Source organism: Hemitrygon akajei, chromosome 7 (genome assembly GCF_048418815.1).
Source record: "Hemitrygon akajei chromosome 7, sHemAka1.3, whole genome shotgun sequence".
Classification (NCBI taxonomy): Eukaryota; Metazoa; Chordata; class Chondrichthyes; order Myliobatiformes; family Dasyatidae; genus Hemitrygon; species Hemitrygon akajei.
The window spans coordinates 174796734-174812417 of NC_133130.1; the positions used below are offsets into that span (position 1 = coordinate 174796734).

The window sequence follows — 15684 nt, forward strand, 5'->3', positions numbered from 1 at the left end:
GAGTGAGATTTAAAAATCACATTCATGGGCTTTCAGCATTTTCCAGCAGCCCAGGCCAAATCATGATTTATTTGCAAGGGTAAGTAAGAATAAGGCAGGGTCAAGCGGAGCGGCCATTGTGTGAGTGGACCAGTGTTAGAGGGGGGAGGCTTTGGCTCCTCAGGCTTCAGCAAGAACAGGCTTGGGCGAGGTAGATATGTGGTAAATCTCTTCTTCATTCTTCATCTGTTAGCGCAGTGAGAATGGCTCCAGGGGCTGTGTTGTGTTCTTTGTGTGAGATGTGGGAATTCTGGGAGGCCTGCAACCTCCCGGATAACCAGGTGCATTGAGCTGCAGCTCCTCAGGGAATGTGTTAAGGAATTGGAGCTGCAGCTCGATGACCTTTTGCTTATACAGGGAAACTGAGGAGGGGGTAGACAGGAGCTACAGGGAGGTAGTCACCCATAGGTTGCAGGAGGCTGGTTCCTAGGTGACTGTCAGAAGAATGAAAGGGAATGGGCAGCCAATGCAGGGCACCCCTGTGGCTGCTCCCCTCAATACTAGGTATACCGTTTTGGATACGGTTGGGGGGAGGTGACCTACCGGGGAGAGTCACAGCAGCCTGAGTTTGGTGCTGTGGCTCAGAAGGGAAGGAGGGAGAAGAGAATTGCAGTAATCATTGTTAGAGAAGTAGACACGAGATTCTGTGGACGCGATAGAGACACCCATATGATACGTTGCCTACCAGGTCCCAGGGTCAGGGATGCCTCAAATCAGGTCCACAGCAATTTAAGGAGGTAGTGTGAGCAGCTAGAAATCTTGGTACATATTGACATACATAGGAAAAGGGTCTTGAAGAGAGAAGTTAGGGAGCTAGGGAGAAAGCTGAAAAGCATGACCTTGAGGGTAGTTACCTCTGGATTGGGCTGCCTGTGCCACGTATCAATGAGGGTAAGAATAGGATGATTTGGCAGGTGAATGCATGGCTGTAGAACTGGTGCAAAGTAAAGGGGGTTCAGATTTCTGGATCATTAGGACCTCTTCTCTGGAAGGTGTGACCTGTACAAAAGGGATGGGATCCAGCCGAATCTGAGGGGGATCAATATCTTTGCAGGCAGGTTTGCTAGAGTTGTTGGAGAGGGTTTAAACTACTTTAGCAGGGGGATGGGAACCGGAGTGATAGGGCTGAGGATGGGGTAGTTGGTACACAAGCAGAGGCAGTATGTAGTGAGACTCTCAGGAAGGACAGGGAAATGATAGGGCAAAATTGCCATCAATGGGATAAGTTACAGTGTAAGCGGGGGGCCAAAATCAAAACGAGTGATGAATACAGGGCTGAACATGTTATATTTGAATACATGCAGTTTACAAAATAAGGTAGATGATTTTGTAGTGCAGTTAGAGATTAACAGGTATGATGTTGTGGGCATCACTGAGTCGTGGCTGAAAGAAGATCATAGTTGGGAGTGTAACATCCAAGGATACACATTGTATCAAAAGAACCAGGCAGAAAGGCAGAACTGGGTGGGGGGCTCTGTTGGTAAAAAATGAAATTAAATCCTTAGAAAGAGGTGACATAGTATTGGAAGATGAAGAATCCTTATGGGTAGAGTAAGAAACTGCAAGGGTAAAAGGACTAATGGGAGTTATTTACTGCAGCTAGGACGTGGGCTACAAATTGCAATGGGAGATAGAAAACACATGTCAAAATTTGTACTGGGGGATTTCGAAATACAGGTAGACAGGGAAAATCATAACGATGCTGCATCCCAGGAGAGAGAATTTGTAAAATGCCCATCAGATGGCTTTTTAGAGCAGCTTGTGGTTGAGCCCATTGGAGGAATACAGACAGACAGACAGACAGACTTTATTGATCCCGAGGGAAACTGGGTTTCATTACAGTCGCACCAACCAAGAATAGTGTAGAAATATAGCAATATAAAACCATAAATAATTAAATAATAATAAGTAAATTATTCCAAGTGGAAATAAGTCCAGGACCAGCCTATTGGCTCAGGGTGTCTGACACTCCGAGGGAGGAGTTGTAAAGTTTGATGGCCACAGGCAGGAATGACTTCCTATGATACTCAGTGTTGCATCTCGGTGGAATGAGTCTCTGGGTGAACGTACTCCTGTGCCTAACCAGTACATTATGGAGTGGATGGGAGACATTGTCCAAGATGGCATGCAACTTGGACAGCATCCTCTTTTCAGACACCACAGTCAGAGAGTCCAGTTCCACCCCCACAACGTCACTGGCCTTACAAATGAGTTTGTTGATTCTGTTGGTGTCTGCTACCCTCAGCCTGCTGCCCCAGCACACAACAGCAAACATGAATCAGCTATTGGTTGTTGTATAATGAATTGGATTTGATTAGGCAGTTTAAGGTATAGGAACCCTTAGGAAACACTGATAATAATATGATAGAATTCACTCTGCAGTTTGAGAGGGAGAAGCTAAATGTATCAGTCAGATGTATCAGTATTAGTGGAGAAAAGTATTTCACAGAGGCATGAGAGAGGAGCTGGACTAAGTTGATTGGAAGGGGCACTAGCAGAGGCTGGATTTTCTGGGAGCAATTTGGAAGGCACTAGATAGATGCATCCTACAGCAGACGATGTATTCTAAAGGCAAGATGTCACAACTGTGGCTACCAGGGAAGTCAAAGCCAACGTACGAGGGGTGATTGATAAGTTTGTGGCCTATGGTAGAAGGAGTCAATTTTAGAAAACCTAGCACATTTATTTTTCAACATAGTCCCTTCCTACATGCACACACTTAGTCCAGCGGTCGTGGAGCATACGGATCTTGGACCTCCAGGAAGTGGTCCACATCAGAGGTGATTGATAAGTTTGTGGCCTAAGGTAGAAGGAGATGAGTTATACAGCTCTTGTTACACGCACATGCAGTTCAACTCTTTGCGTGTTTATGCAGGAAGTTTGAAGTTATTAACTGATCTCCCTCTACTGGAGGCCACGAACTTATCAATCACCCCTGCTGTGGACTACTTCTGGAGGTCCGAGACGCCGAATTCTACAAAGAAGGGATCCGTATGCTCCACGACCGCTGGACTAAGTGTGTAAATGTAGGAGGGGACTATGTTGAAAAATAAATGTGCTAGGTTTTCTAAAATTGACTCCTTCTACCTTATGCCACGAACTTATCAATCACCCCTCGTAAAAGCAAGATTTAGGGTATATAAAAGAGCAAAAGTTGGTGGGAAGTTAGGGGATTGGGGAACTTTTAAAAACCAATGGAAGGCAACTAAAAAAAAGGCATGAAGTAAAAGGTGAAGGTAAGCTAGCAAATAATATCAGAGAGGATACCAAAATTTATTTTAGATATATAAAGAGTAAAAGAGAGAGGAGAGTAGATATCGGACCACTGGAAAATTATGCTGGAGGGATGGTAATGGGGGACAAGGAAATGGTGGGTGAACTGAATAAGTATTTTGCATCAGTCTTCACTATGGAGAACACTAGCAGCATGCCAGAAGTTCAAGAGTGTCAGGGGCAGAAGTGAATGCAGTTGATTTTACTAGGGAGAAGGTGCTTGGGATGCTGAAAGGTCTGAAGGTAGATAAGTCACTTGGACCAGGTGAACTACACCCCAGGGTTCTGAGAGAGGTAGCTGAAGAGATTGTGGAGGCATCAGTTTCAACTTTCAAGAATCAGTAGGCTCTGGCACGGTTCTGGAGGACTGGAAAATTGCAAATGTTACTGCACTCTTCAAGAAAGAAGGGAGGCAGAAGAAAGGAAATTATAAGCCAGTTAACCTAACTTCAGTGGTTGGGAAGATGTTGAGTTGATTGTTAAAGATGAGGTTTCGAGGTACTTGGAGGTTGTCAGGACACTGAAGCAGGGACCCAGTCGCAGACCAAGTGCTGTGCGCACTGTGATATTTACTGAGTAGCAAATCCAGGGGGCAACAAAGTCAGTGTCAAAGTTCAGGCAGAGATCAAAACATCCGGAGAAATCCAAAAAACAGAAATGGGAAACCGGCAAAGTCAATATTCAGACGGACAGAGTACAGATACGAATGCTGGAAAGGCTCAAGAAAACTCACTGGTACAATCTGGCAACAAACAGGTGAAAACACAGGACTGAAATACACTGAGCAATAAACAGAGAGGCAGATGATAGGTGGAGCACAATGAGACAGAAGTGGCAGCAAAACAGGTAATAATGAGAAACCAATGAGAGACGGAGTACTCAGTAATACAGGGGCCGGAGTAGAGCAGGAGCGGGGACAGGAGCACATGGCAATACAAAACCACAGACCGACAGCTCGGGGGAAACACACAAAAAGACAAGAGTTCAACTGGAGGTACTGATAGAGGTACATGATAAAATAGACCGTAGTCAGCATGGTTTCATTAAGGGAAAATCTTGCCTGACAAATCTATTGGAATTTTTTGAGGAGAATGAGGGGAAATTTGATATACAAAATTATGAGGGGTAGAAATAAGTTAAATGCAAGTAGGTTTTTAAACTGAGGTTCAACGAGACTAGAACTAGAGGTCATGAGTTAAGGATGAAATGTGAAATGTTTAAGGGGAGCCTGTGGGGGAGCCTCTTCACTCAGAAGCCGATGAGAGTGTGGAGCGAGCTGCCGGTGGATATGAGTTCGATTTCAACATTTAAGAGAAAATTAAATAATATTAAAGTACAATACATGGATGGGGCTATGGTCCAGGTACAGGTCAATGGGTCTAGGCAGAATAATAGTTCAGCATGAACTAGATGGGTCAAAGGGCCTGTTTCTGTGCTGTAGTGTTCTATCACTCTATGACATTTTTGGTTGTTCCTCTCCAAACTCCCTTTACCCCCTGAGCAGTATATCCTGATGTCTCTCCAGTTCCTGTGAGCCATTAGGCATGGCAGTCATTTAAAGAATCATACTTTACATATCTTCCAGCAACCTCTCCTGGCAGTTCATCAATAACGCCTTTTCCAAGGGTTCCATGCTCTTTTAATTCTATCCTCTAGACCAAGTTGATTATTATAATTGAGAGTTCTTGACGGAAGGGAATTCGGACTGATATCTTTTTGCATTTTATTTTGTGAAGAACAGCTTTTGCTGTTTTAGAGGTCTGTTTGTCTAATAAAATTCATATAAAAATTGGACAATTCTTTCCCTCATTCTTCCCTGTCCCTTAACATTTTTACAGTACTCTAATGTCAACACTGAGTAAAACCTCACCCCTTCTTCAAGTAGTGATGTCGTGAGACAGAAGATGAACTACATTAATGTCAAGCAAGCCTTTTTAACTCCACTGTAGTCGAGGCCAGAGTTTTGTTAACCAAGGAAACCAACAGACCAAACACAAATATTGTGGCACAGAAATGGGAAAGAAAATCAAACACACATGTTCTGAAAGAGATCAGTAGTAAAGTAATTCCCAAAAATGTATCCGTTGATGGGAGACAGAGACCATAACACATTGGAGCAGAATTAGGCCATTTGCCCCATCAAGTCTGCTCCACCATTCCGTCATGGCTGATTCTCATCCATCTCAGCCCCACTCTCCTGTCTTCTCCCTGGAACCGCTAGCACTGTTACTAAACAAAATCTTGTCAATGTCTGCTTTAAAAACACCCATTAACTTGGACTCCATAGCTACCTGTGGCAATGAATTCCCCAGATTCACCACTCTCTGGCAAAAGAAATTCCTCCTCATCTCTATTCTAAAGGGACATCCTTGTGTTCTGAAGCTGTACCCTCTCGTCCTAGTCTCCTCCACATCAACCCTATCTCGGCCTTTCAATATTCAATAGGATTCAATGAGAAACCCCCCCCCCCCCCCCAAACTCTAGCGAATACAGGCCCGGAGCCATCAAACACTCATGTGTCTGTAGGACATATCTTTCCTTGGGCCATATGCTTCCCCCACTGTGAATTGCTGTGTTCTTGGCCAGAATAACTCTTTTGGGCATACTGTGGTGCTCTGGCCACCAAATCGGAATATTGCTCAAATTAATTTCTAACGAAGTCCCACGGTGGGGGTTGATGATTGGGATGCTGATTTTTGTGCGCGGGGGGTGGGGGTGGGTTTGATGATTCTCTCTGAACAACTTTCATATTCTTTCTTTGCTTCATGGCTATCTGGAGAAAATGAATCTCAGAGTTGTACATGGATACATACATTGATAATCAATAAACCTCTGAAGGGGATGGATTCGGAGGGCTCTGCCAGCCAATGGGCCGTACTCTCGGTGGGACTACCAGAGGTCCCACCGCTCAAAGGGAATGTTGCCCAAATGAACATTTGACGAAGTCCTGCCGGGGAAAGTCCGTAAGGGGACGGATTCGCATGGCTCTGCCAGAGATTGCCTTAAGCTGCAGTGACAGGAAGAAGAGATGGATGCTGGTGCGAGGAATCGGGCAAGGATTGGAGCCCACCAGTGAAGCAAAGATCTGGCGCAGTGCAAAACCAAAAAGGGAGCCAACAATTCACAAGTTCAATCCACAGTCTGAGAACTTGTAATGTTGTTGACGTCCAACCCGACCATCACTATCAGGGAACTCATTCCATCTCGAGCAACACACAACGTGTACCCATTCAGCCTTACATTGCTAACTCCACATTTGCTTCCTGCCAACGTGCATCTCTTTCTGTAAATACCTGAACATAAAGCGCAGTTTTATATAAGGAGCCCGGCCAATTTGACTTGATGCCTCACAGTGAGTGGCCTGTAGTCGGGGTGACTGTGCTCTGCGGTTTGGGTCCATTCTGTACTGAGGGTCTTTGCACTGACTGCCTTCCTTCTCTCGTCAGTCCAACAGACCCCTGCAGCTACCACTTAAGTGGTACCAATGGAGCCATCACTATCGAAGGACCATTGAGAAGGAAAACACTGCTGAAAGAAGGCAAGAAGCCAGCAGTAAGTAATCAGTAGATTGTTTATTAGTCTCATTTGTTTGGACTTCTTCACTCTGTTTTTTTTTTGTGCTTGGCTGTATTTTACTGCTGTCTCATATGTGCTCTGTGTGCCTTGTGCTTTGTATGACCTTTGGTACTGATTTTTGCACCTTGGTCCCAGAGTAACGCTGTTTCATTTGGCTGCCTTCAGGATTCAGTGATTCAGGAACAACTTCTCCCCCTCTGCCATCAGATTTCTGAATGGACATTGACCCCACTGAGTTGCTGCCACATGACTGGCTGAATATACATTTGCAGTAACAAGCAGGTGTACAGGTGTACCTATTAAAGTGGCCACCGAGTGTTTGTTTAATCACAAACATGAGAAAATCTGCAGATGCTGGAAATCCAAGCAACACACACACAAAATGCTAGAGGAACTCAGCAGGCCGGGCAGCATCTATGGAAAAGAGTAAACAGTCAACGTTTCGAGCCAAAACCCTTCTTAGCTTCTGGAATATTATTCACCTTGATGCCGGCATTATAACTGGGTTTCTACCTCAACAATAGAAATTAAAACAGGCAGAGAAGTATTAATGAAAGCAGAGCAGTTCAGTCCAATTTGATCACTTCAGGTAGGACGGAGCCTGGTGCTGAATTAATGTCAGGAACATTGGGGCAGCTGCTCCCTCTTGTGTTAATTTCTAAAGCAACCAGCTGCACATCATCCTGTGTTTCCTAATATTTACAGTCAGTTCATCACTCCAGATACTTGTACTTCCTTTGATGACACTACCAACTCATGGGTGCCACGATAGCCTAGCAGTTAGCGTGACGCTGTTACAGCTCGGGGCGTCGGAGGTCAGAGTTCGATTCTGAAGTCATCTGTACGTCCTGCCCATGGCATGTGTGGGTTTTCTCTGGGTCCTCTGGCTTCCTCCCACAGTCCAAAGACCTAGGATTATAGGTAATTGTAAACTGTCCCATCATTAGGCTAGGGTTATATCGGGGGTTGCTGGGTGGTGCAGCTCGAAGGGCCGGTAACGCATATTCCACGTTGTATCAAAATAAATAGATAAATAAACAAACAAACAAATGAACTCAAGGCAGGGAAGCCAAGGTCTAGAGGGAAGAGTACTAGTCGTTCGAATGACATCCAAGTCTTCAAAGATTAAGGCACATTGTCAATTTGACGTCATGTTAAGAATTTTTAATGCAAGTTCATTGGACAAGCACATCAGAAAAATAATTACCAGAAGATCATTAATCTTATTTACTAGATATGCAGTTATCAAGTTTGTTAGAACACGTACTCCATTCCACAAATGTTGACTGTTTATTCCTCTCTGTGTTTGCTGCTTAAGTTGCTATGAGTTCCTCCAGCATTTTGTGTGTGCTACTCAAGGTTTCAAGTATCTGCAGAATCTCTTGTGCTTATGATCCATGGGATCTCTTGTGTTTCTGCTCCACAGACTGGCTTGACCTTGCTGATAAATAATGCATGTACTGTGCAATGCAAACGGGCAACATTGTTGTTAACGATCTTGTATAAAGCGTTGGCTAAGCTACACTTCCAAGTTCAAAATACATTTATTATCTGAGTATGTTCTCAAACTATTATCTCAGGTTGTAATAAATATATTTTGAGTCTTTGAATTTGAATTTTGAATACTATACAGCCTTGAGATACATCTCCTTACAGGCAGCCACTAAACAAAGAATCCCAATTGAACACATTAAAAATGACCATCAAGTATCTAATGTACAGGAAAAAATCGAGTCATGCAAACAATAAAAATAAGCAAATAACATTAGCGCCTAACGTGTCCAAACCTTGGTTTAAACATAGAAACATAGCAAATAGGTGCAGGAGTAGGCCATTCGGCCCTTCGAGCCTGCACCGCCATTCAGTATGATCATGGCTGATCATCCAACTCAGAACCCTGTACCTGCTTTCTCTCCATACCCCCTGATCCCTTTAGCCACAAGGGCCATATCCTCACTCTCAGACCCGGGCTGAGGTTATTGCAGCATCTCTGTTGGGCACACTATAGGAAGGATGTGGAAGCTTTGGAGAGGTTACAGAAGGAGTTTATCAGGATGTCAACTAGATTATAAAATACTAGCTATGAAGAGAGGTTGGACAAAAGTGGGTTGTTTTTTCGGGAGCTTCAGAGGCCGAGGGGAGAGCTGATCGAAATTTACAAAATTATGGACGGCTTTTGTCCTTGGCGTGAAGGAGGATAAGAGTTGGCTTGATAGAGATGTACAAGGTAACAAGAGGCACAGATCTAGTGGACAGCCAGAGTCATTTTCGCAGGATGGAAACAGCTAACACAAGGGGGCATAATTTTAAAGTATAGGGGGATGTCAGAGGTAAGTTTATTTTACACAGAGTGATGAATACTGAAACGCTCTGCCAGCGGTGGTGGTGGAAACGGCAGCGGGCATTCAGAAACTCTTAGATTGGCACAAGGATGATAGAAAAATGGAATAGGAAAGGGTTAGCTCGATTTTAGAGTAGGTTAAAAGATCGGCACAACATTGTGGACAAAAGGGCCGGTACTGTGTTGTTACGTTCTATGTTCATAAGATAGGATAAACTACAGGAAGGATGTGAAGGCTTTGGAGAGGGTGCAGAGGAAGACCAGGATGTTATCCCGATTCTAGAATATCAGCTAAAAGGAGAGAGGTTGGTTCAAATTTGAGTTGTTTTCTCCAGAGTATCAGAGGCTAGGAGAGGGGCATGATATAAGTTTATAAAATGATGAGATCCTTTGTAGATCAAGCTCGACCATGGATCTTGCATCCCAGTTACTCGATACGCAAGCCAGTGCGGTACGATATGGAGAGCAAGCTGTTACCTACGTAGCTGACGAATCCAAAGGACCAGCAGAGGCTGATACAGTTTGGCATTAGTGGCGTCGCAGGAGTTGTCAGTCAGCAATGAACTCAACGTAGGACCGCTTTAGGGACTCCAGCTCCAGATTTTTCCCTGAGGTTTACTCCCAAAGCCCTCCCCATGAGTGGGTATAGCTACAAGGCAGTGGAGGTTTGAGATCAGAGTTTTCTTTCTCCTAGATGAGCTGCCGACCACTGCAGATGAGCCCCGTCTGCTCAAAGTGTCTGGCTTTAAGGCACCAGTAATCTACCTTTGGCTCTTCCCCTTTCAGTAGAAACAGTTCCAGTGGGCTTAGTGACTAAGAGACACGCGAAAGCCAGGAGCAGGACTTGGTTGGCAGAGGCGATTTGAGACGCAGACGATAAGGAGCATTTAATAGGTAGTGGGAGCCCATCCTCACTACCACCCCCGGCTATGACACTTAAGAAACCGTAACATTATGAGAGGTATAAGAACGAGTAGACAGCCAGAGTCTCTTTGCCAGGGTACTAGTGAAGCGGGAAAGTTTAAGGGAAATGTGCGGGGCAAATTATTTTGCGCAGGGTAGTGGGTGCCAGGTTTGCGCTGCCAGGGGAGCTGTCAGAACAGCACAGTAGTGGCTTTTAAGGGGCATTTAGGCAGAGACATGAACTTGAAGAGAAAATATATGTAGGCAGGTGGCAGAACAGATATGCAGCATATGTAGGCAGGTGGGATTAGTTTCTTCTGCCATCATGATCAGAGGCAGCATATGAATCAAAATCGGAATTGGGTTTATTGTCACTGACATATGTCATGAAATATGCTGTTTTGTGATGGCAGTACAGTGCAAAAATGTTTTAAAAATACTATATAATAAGAAATATAAAAATAATAATTAAGTAGTGGCAAAAAGAGAGTAGAATATTGAGGTTGAGTTCATAGATTCGTGGTCTATTCGTAAATCTGATGGCGGAGGGGAAGAATCTATTCGTAAACATTTAGTGGGGGTCTTCAGGCTTCTGTACCTCTTCCCCAATGGGTAGAGAAGAAGGCATATCTTGGATGGTCACGGTCCTTAATGATGGATGCAGCCTTCTTGAGGCATCAAATTTTGAAGACCATGTTGGAGCTGGCTGAGTTTCTGACCCTCTGCAGCATTTTTCTGATCCTGTGCATTGGCCCCTCCATTCCGGACAGTGATCCAACAAGTCAGATACTCTCTACAGTACGTCTGCTGAAATTTGCTGGAGTCTCCTCAAACTCCTAATGAACAATTACCAAGATGTTATAGAGTGGAAGGTCCGTGTGCTGAACTGATCCATATTTTATTATAAGATTAAATATGTGATGGATTGATATTCTGAATTGGACCATTTTAAACCAGGTGGTTTACGTTCTTGGGGTGGCAGGGTGGAGATATGTCTCTACCAAAGGAGGAGTAAAGTACTCCTTCCCTCTGCTAGCTTACATCATCCTTGGGCAAGGTGTAGTACCTGCTTAGCCCCCCCCCCCCCCCACCACGATCAGGGTCACATGAAGCCATTGGCAGCAGCCGGTGCACATCACAAGTCCTGGTTGTGTGACCACTGACACCAGGCAGACAATCTCTGGAGAGTATTGATAATGGCTGGGGTCACCCATCTTGTAAAGTCACTGCCCAGTAGAAGGCAATGGCAAACCACTTCTGTAGAAAAATTTGCCAAGGACAATCATGGTCACGGAAAGACCACGATCACCCACGTCATACGAAACAGCGCGTAATGATGATGAAGATGATTTATACTCTACACTCTAACCTCATTCCATCCTTATGCATCAGACACTTTTCCTAAAGGAAGGCTGTAGTTGAATATCTAAAACATTGAGAATTCTGGAAAAAACAGACAAGAAAAATCCATTTCCTTCAGCAAATGGGTAAAGATGTGCAGAGGGCAATAAGTTCAAGGGTTTTATTTCCATCCAGATGGTGATGGTTTTACCCTCTTTGTGTTAAAGTCTGGTGGAAGCAGAACCAAACCCTCCCCCATGTGAATTGCATTCATACGGTACTTGGATGGACTAATTAGATTACTATCTGAGAGCCAGGCAGTGGGACAATGCTGGGTAGCCCTGGTATGCTGGCCTGGAAGTGATGCCCGAAAGGTCTCCTCAAACACCTTAAAATCCCATGATCATTGGGGACCCTGGGGACATCCCCCTCCCACTTCTCAACCTTTCTATGCCATCGACCAATCCCATTTAGCAAGGGGTCTGTGGGCCCCAGGTTGGGAACCCCTGGCCTAGGGGGAATGCCACCAGTCTGGTTTTCAGATAGGTCCAAGGTGGGGCTCTGGTCCAGGTCCAGGTTGGGCTCTCTAGTGTGGGTCGAGAAACTGAGAGGGATGCATGGGGTTTAAGATGTTAACACAAGATACTACAGTGGCTGGAATTGAACACAAAGGGTCAGCCATCGTCTATGAAGAGAATGTCAGTGTTTTCAATCCACACTGAGAGTCAGCTGGTATAATGAGGGGAACGAGTGGAGTAAGAGCCTGGATTCATGTGAGGAGAGGCAACAGGCAGATGGAAGGGAGGGGGGGAGTGGGAAACATGACAGAAGCTAAGAGGTGACAGATGGAGGCAACAAAGGGCTGCAAATGGTGGAATCCGATTGGATAGGGGGTGGAGCATGGAACCAAGTGAAGGCGTTGGAATTGGTTTATTATTGTCACATGTACCAAGATACAGTGAAAAGTTTTTCTTGCACACCTGTTCAATTCATTACATGGTTCATCGAGGTAGAACAAGGTAAAACAGTAACAGAATGCAGAATAAAGTGTAACAGCGACAGGGAAAGTGCAGTGCAGGTGAACAATAAAGATTATAATAAGGTAGATTGTGAGTACGAAAGGTCCATTCAAGAGTCTGATAACAGCAGGGTAGAAGCTGTCTCTTCCCCCACCCCCCGTTCGGAGTGTCCAGGGTGGGTATCTTTCATTTTGCTGAGGCAGTGAGGAGTGTAGATGGAGTCCGTGTTCGGGAGGCTGTTCTTCATGAAGAGCTGAGCTGTGTCCATGCAGAGCGGTTGCTGTTATGCATTCAGACAAATTGCTTTCTATGGTGCACTGATAACAATTGATAAGGGGTGATAGGGCAGGCAAAGTTTCATTAGCCTCCTGAAGGAGTGGAGATGTTGGTGAGTTTCCTTGACCGTGACATCAACGTGGTTGGACCAGGACAGGCTATTGGTGATGTTCACTCCTAGGAACTTGAAGCTCTCTGTCTCAGACACAGAAGCAAATGGAAACTGTGGAGGGGTAGGTAGTAGATGACTGGGGTGCACCCTGCACACTGTCAGCTAGGAGTCCCAGTGCTTGTTTGCACAGCCGTGTCATTTGTTTCATTTTAACATTGAAGAACTTTCTGTTTCCTCCCAGTTGTCATCATGGACCCGCTACTGGCTCATTCTCTCGGGATCGATTCTGCTGTACTACACCGCAAAGTCACTGAGAGCCTCTGAGAGGAAACACGTGAGTAGTCCCCAACGAATACTCAATGATCAAATATGATGGCAGAATATTGTATTAATGGTGAGACTCTTGGCAGTGTGGGGGATCAGAGGGATCTTGGGGTCCGAGTCCATTGGACACTCAGAGCAGCTGCGCAGGTTGATTCTGTGATGTATTGGCCTTCATCAATCGTGGAAATGAATTTACGAGCCGAGGGGTAATGTTGCAGCTATACACGACCCTGATCAGACCCCACTTGAAGTACTGTGCTCAGTTCTGGTCGCCTCACAACAGGAAGGATGTGGAAGCTATAGAAAGGGTGCAGAGGAGATTTACAAGGATGTTGCCTGGATTGGGGAGCATGCCTTATGGAAACAGGTTGAGTGAACTCGGCCTTTTCTCCTTGGAGCGATGGAGGATGAGAGGTGACCTGATAGAGGTGTACAAGATGATGAGAGGCATTGATCGTGTGGATAGTCAGAGGCTTTTTCCCAGGGCTGAAATGGCTGCCACAGGAGGACACAGGTTTAAGGTACTGGGGAGTAGGTACAGAGGAGATGTCAGGGGTAAGCTTTTTACACAGAGAGTGGTTAGTGCGTGGAATGGGCTGCCAGCAACGATGGTGGAGGCGGATACGATAGGGTCTTTTAAGAGACTTTTGGATAGGTACATGGAGCTCAGAAAAATAGAGGGCTATGGGTAAGCCTAGTAATTTCTAAGCTAGGGACATGTTCGGCACAACTTTGTGGGCTGCAGGGCCTGTATTGTGCTGTAGGGTTTTCTATGTTTCTATCATGGTCCGTGCAGCCTTTCACGTCAGAATGTCAAATACGATCATTTACCTCTAAGTTGTAGTTTATAGGACTCTCTAGCAGATATAGTATCATTAAGAACCCTCAGTCCATTGTTGTGGATCTGTAGAACTCTGATAATCTTTGGAACTTTGGTGGTGCTGGACAAGCCAATTTTCCAGACTTTTGGATATTGCTCCTGCTAACATCACAATATTCTTTTGAAGGGTCTCAGTGCAAAAGGTCAACTATTCATTCCCCTCCATAGATGTTGCCTAACCTGCTGATTTCTCCCGGCATTTTGTGTGTGTTACTGTGGAATTCAGGCATCTACAGAATCTCTGGTGTTTACATCTTGGTTTTTTTTACCATGTTATACAGTAGTTAGTATTCTAAATTTTTCCAGAGAACCCTGCGAATTTAAAGGGAGCGGGTAATAAACAAGCACTAAGAGGGAAAGGTGAAATATTTAAGGGGAACCTGAGGGGGAACTTCTTCACTCAGAGGTTGGTGAGAGTGTGGAATGAGTGCTCATGGAAATGGTGCATGTGTGTTGGACTGCAACGTTTCTGAAAATTTTGGATAGATACACAGATGGGAGAGGTATGGAGGGCTATGGGACAATGAGTCAAGGCAGAATAACAGTTTGGCATGGACTAGATGGGCCAAAGGGCATGTTTTGGTGCTGAAATACTCTATGATTATGACACTCTGGATACCTACATCTGAACACCCTGGATCCTGCCCTATCCTCACCCAGCCTTCTGACATTCAGAACTCCAGTTGCAGGACCATTAGGATTTTCCAACACAATCAGATGTCAGATAATTGGATTTTTTGGGAATGTTGCTTGGCATGGAATAGTTGGGATGGAAGATGCACGTCATGGTGAGCCGGCCAGTCTGAGAGCACACATTTTGACGAAGCAACTTTCCTCTGGAGGAAACTCAAGCGATCACAGAGAGAATTTACAAACTCCTTACAGACCCCGTTTACTGATTTTTATTTATTTATTAAGATGCAATGTGGAATAGGCCCTTACAGCCCTTTGAGCCACACCATCCAGCAACCCCGATTTAACCCTAGTCTAATGGTGGAATGATTTGCAATGACCCATTCACTTTCTAACCGATACGTCTTTAGACTCTGGGAGGAAACCAGAGCATTCCATGGGGAAGATGTACAGACTCCTTGTGGAAGTTGTCAGAATTTAACTCCGAACTCCAACCCTCCGAGCTGTAATAGCTTTGCGCTAACCGCCACACTACCGTGGTGCCCACGCGGGCACTGTAAGGCTTACACTAACCACTCTGCTGTAATGTCACCCTAAGAAAAGCACATGTGAAAGGGAAGGACGTACACAAGATGAGATGGATGCCAGAAATCTGAAATAAAACTAGAAAATTTTGGAAGTGTGAAAGGGAAAATGTGGATATTACCCATATCTAAAGAAAGCCCATGCAATCCAAGGCCAACGTCCCTGCCAACAATAATTTCTGACAAAGCTTGAGTTTACCATTTATTAAGTGTTTCTTGTACCATTTGATGGTCTGCTTAAACTCCTAATGGCTTTGCGTATGTTTCAGTTTAGAGTTAATTGATCTCTGGGTTTTAGCCCTTCATTGAGAATGGAATGGCATGTCATTTGGACGTGGCCTGGCTTGCTGTTTCTGATAGCAAATCTTATGCTTGAGGTCACA

At 44.8% G+C, this 15684-nt stretch overlaps 1 protein-coding gene across 5 annotated transcripts in view; it reads left to right on the forward strand.

Moving 5' to 3' along the window:
* ralgps1 (Ral GEF with PH domain and SH3 binding motif 1) overlaps positions 1-15684 on the forward strand; it is a 726899-nt gene that overhangs the window by 681866 nt on the left and 29349 nt on the right. For all 5 annotated transcript variants that reach the window (XM_073052641.1, XM_073052645.1, XM_073052644.1 and 2 more), the window contains 2 exons: positions 6759-6864; positions 13122-13214. In XM_073052641.1, coding sequence (XP_072908742.1) covers positions 6759-6864; positions 13122-13214 — 199 coding nt within the window. The remainder of the gene's footprint in view (positions 1-6758; positions 6865-13121; positions 13215-15684) is intronic.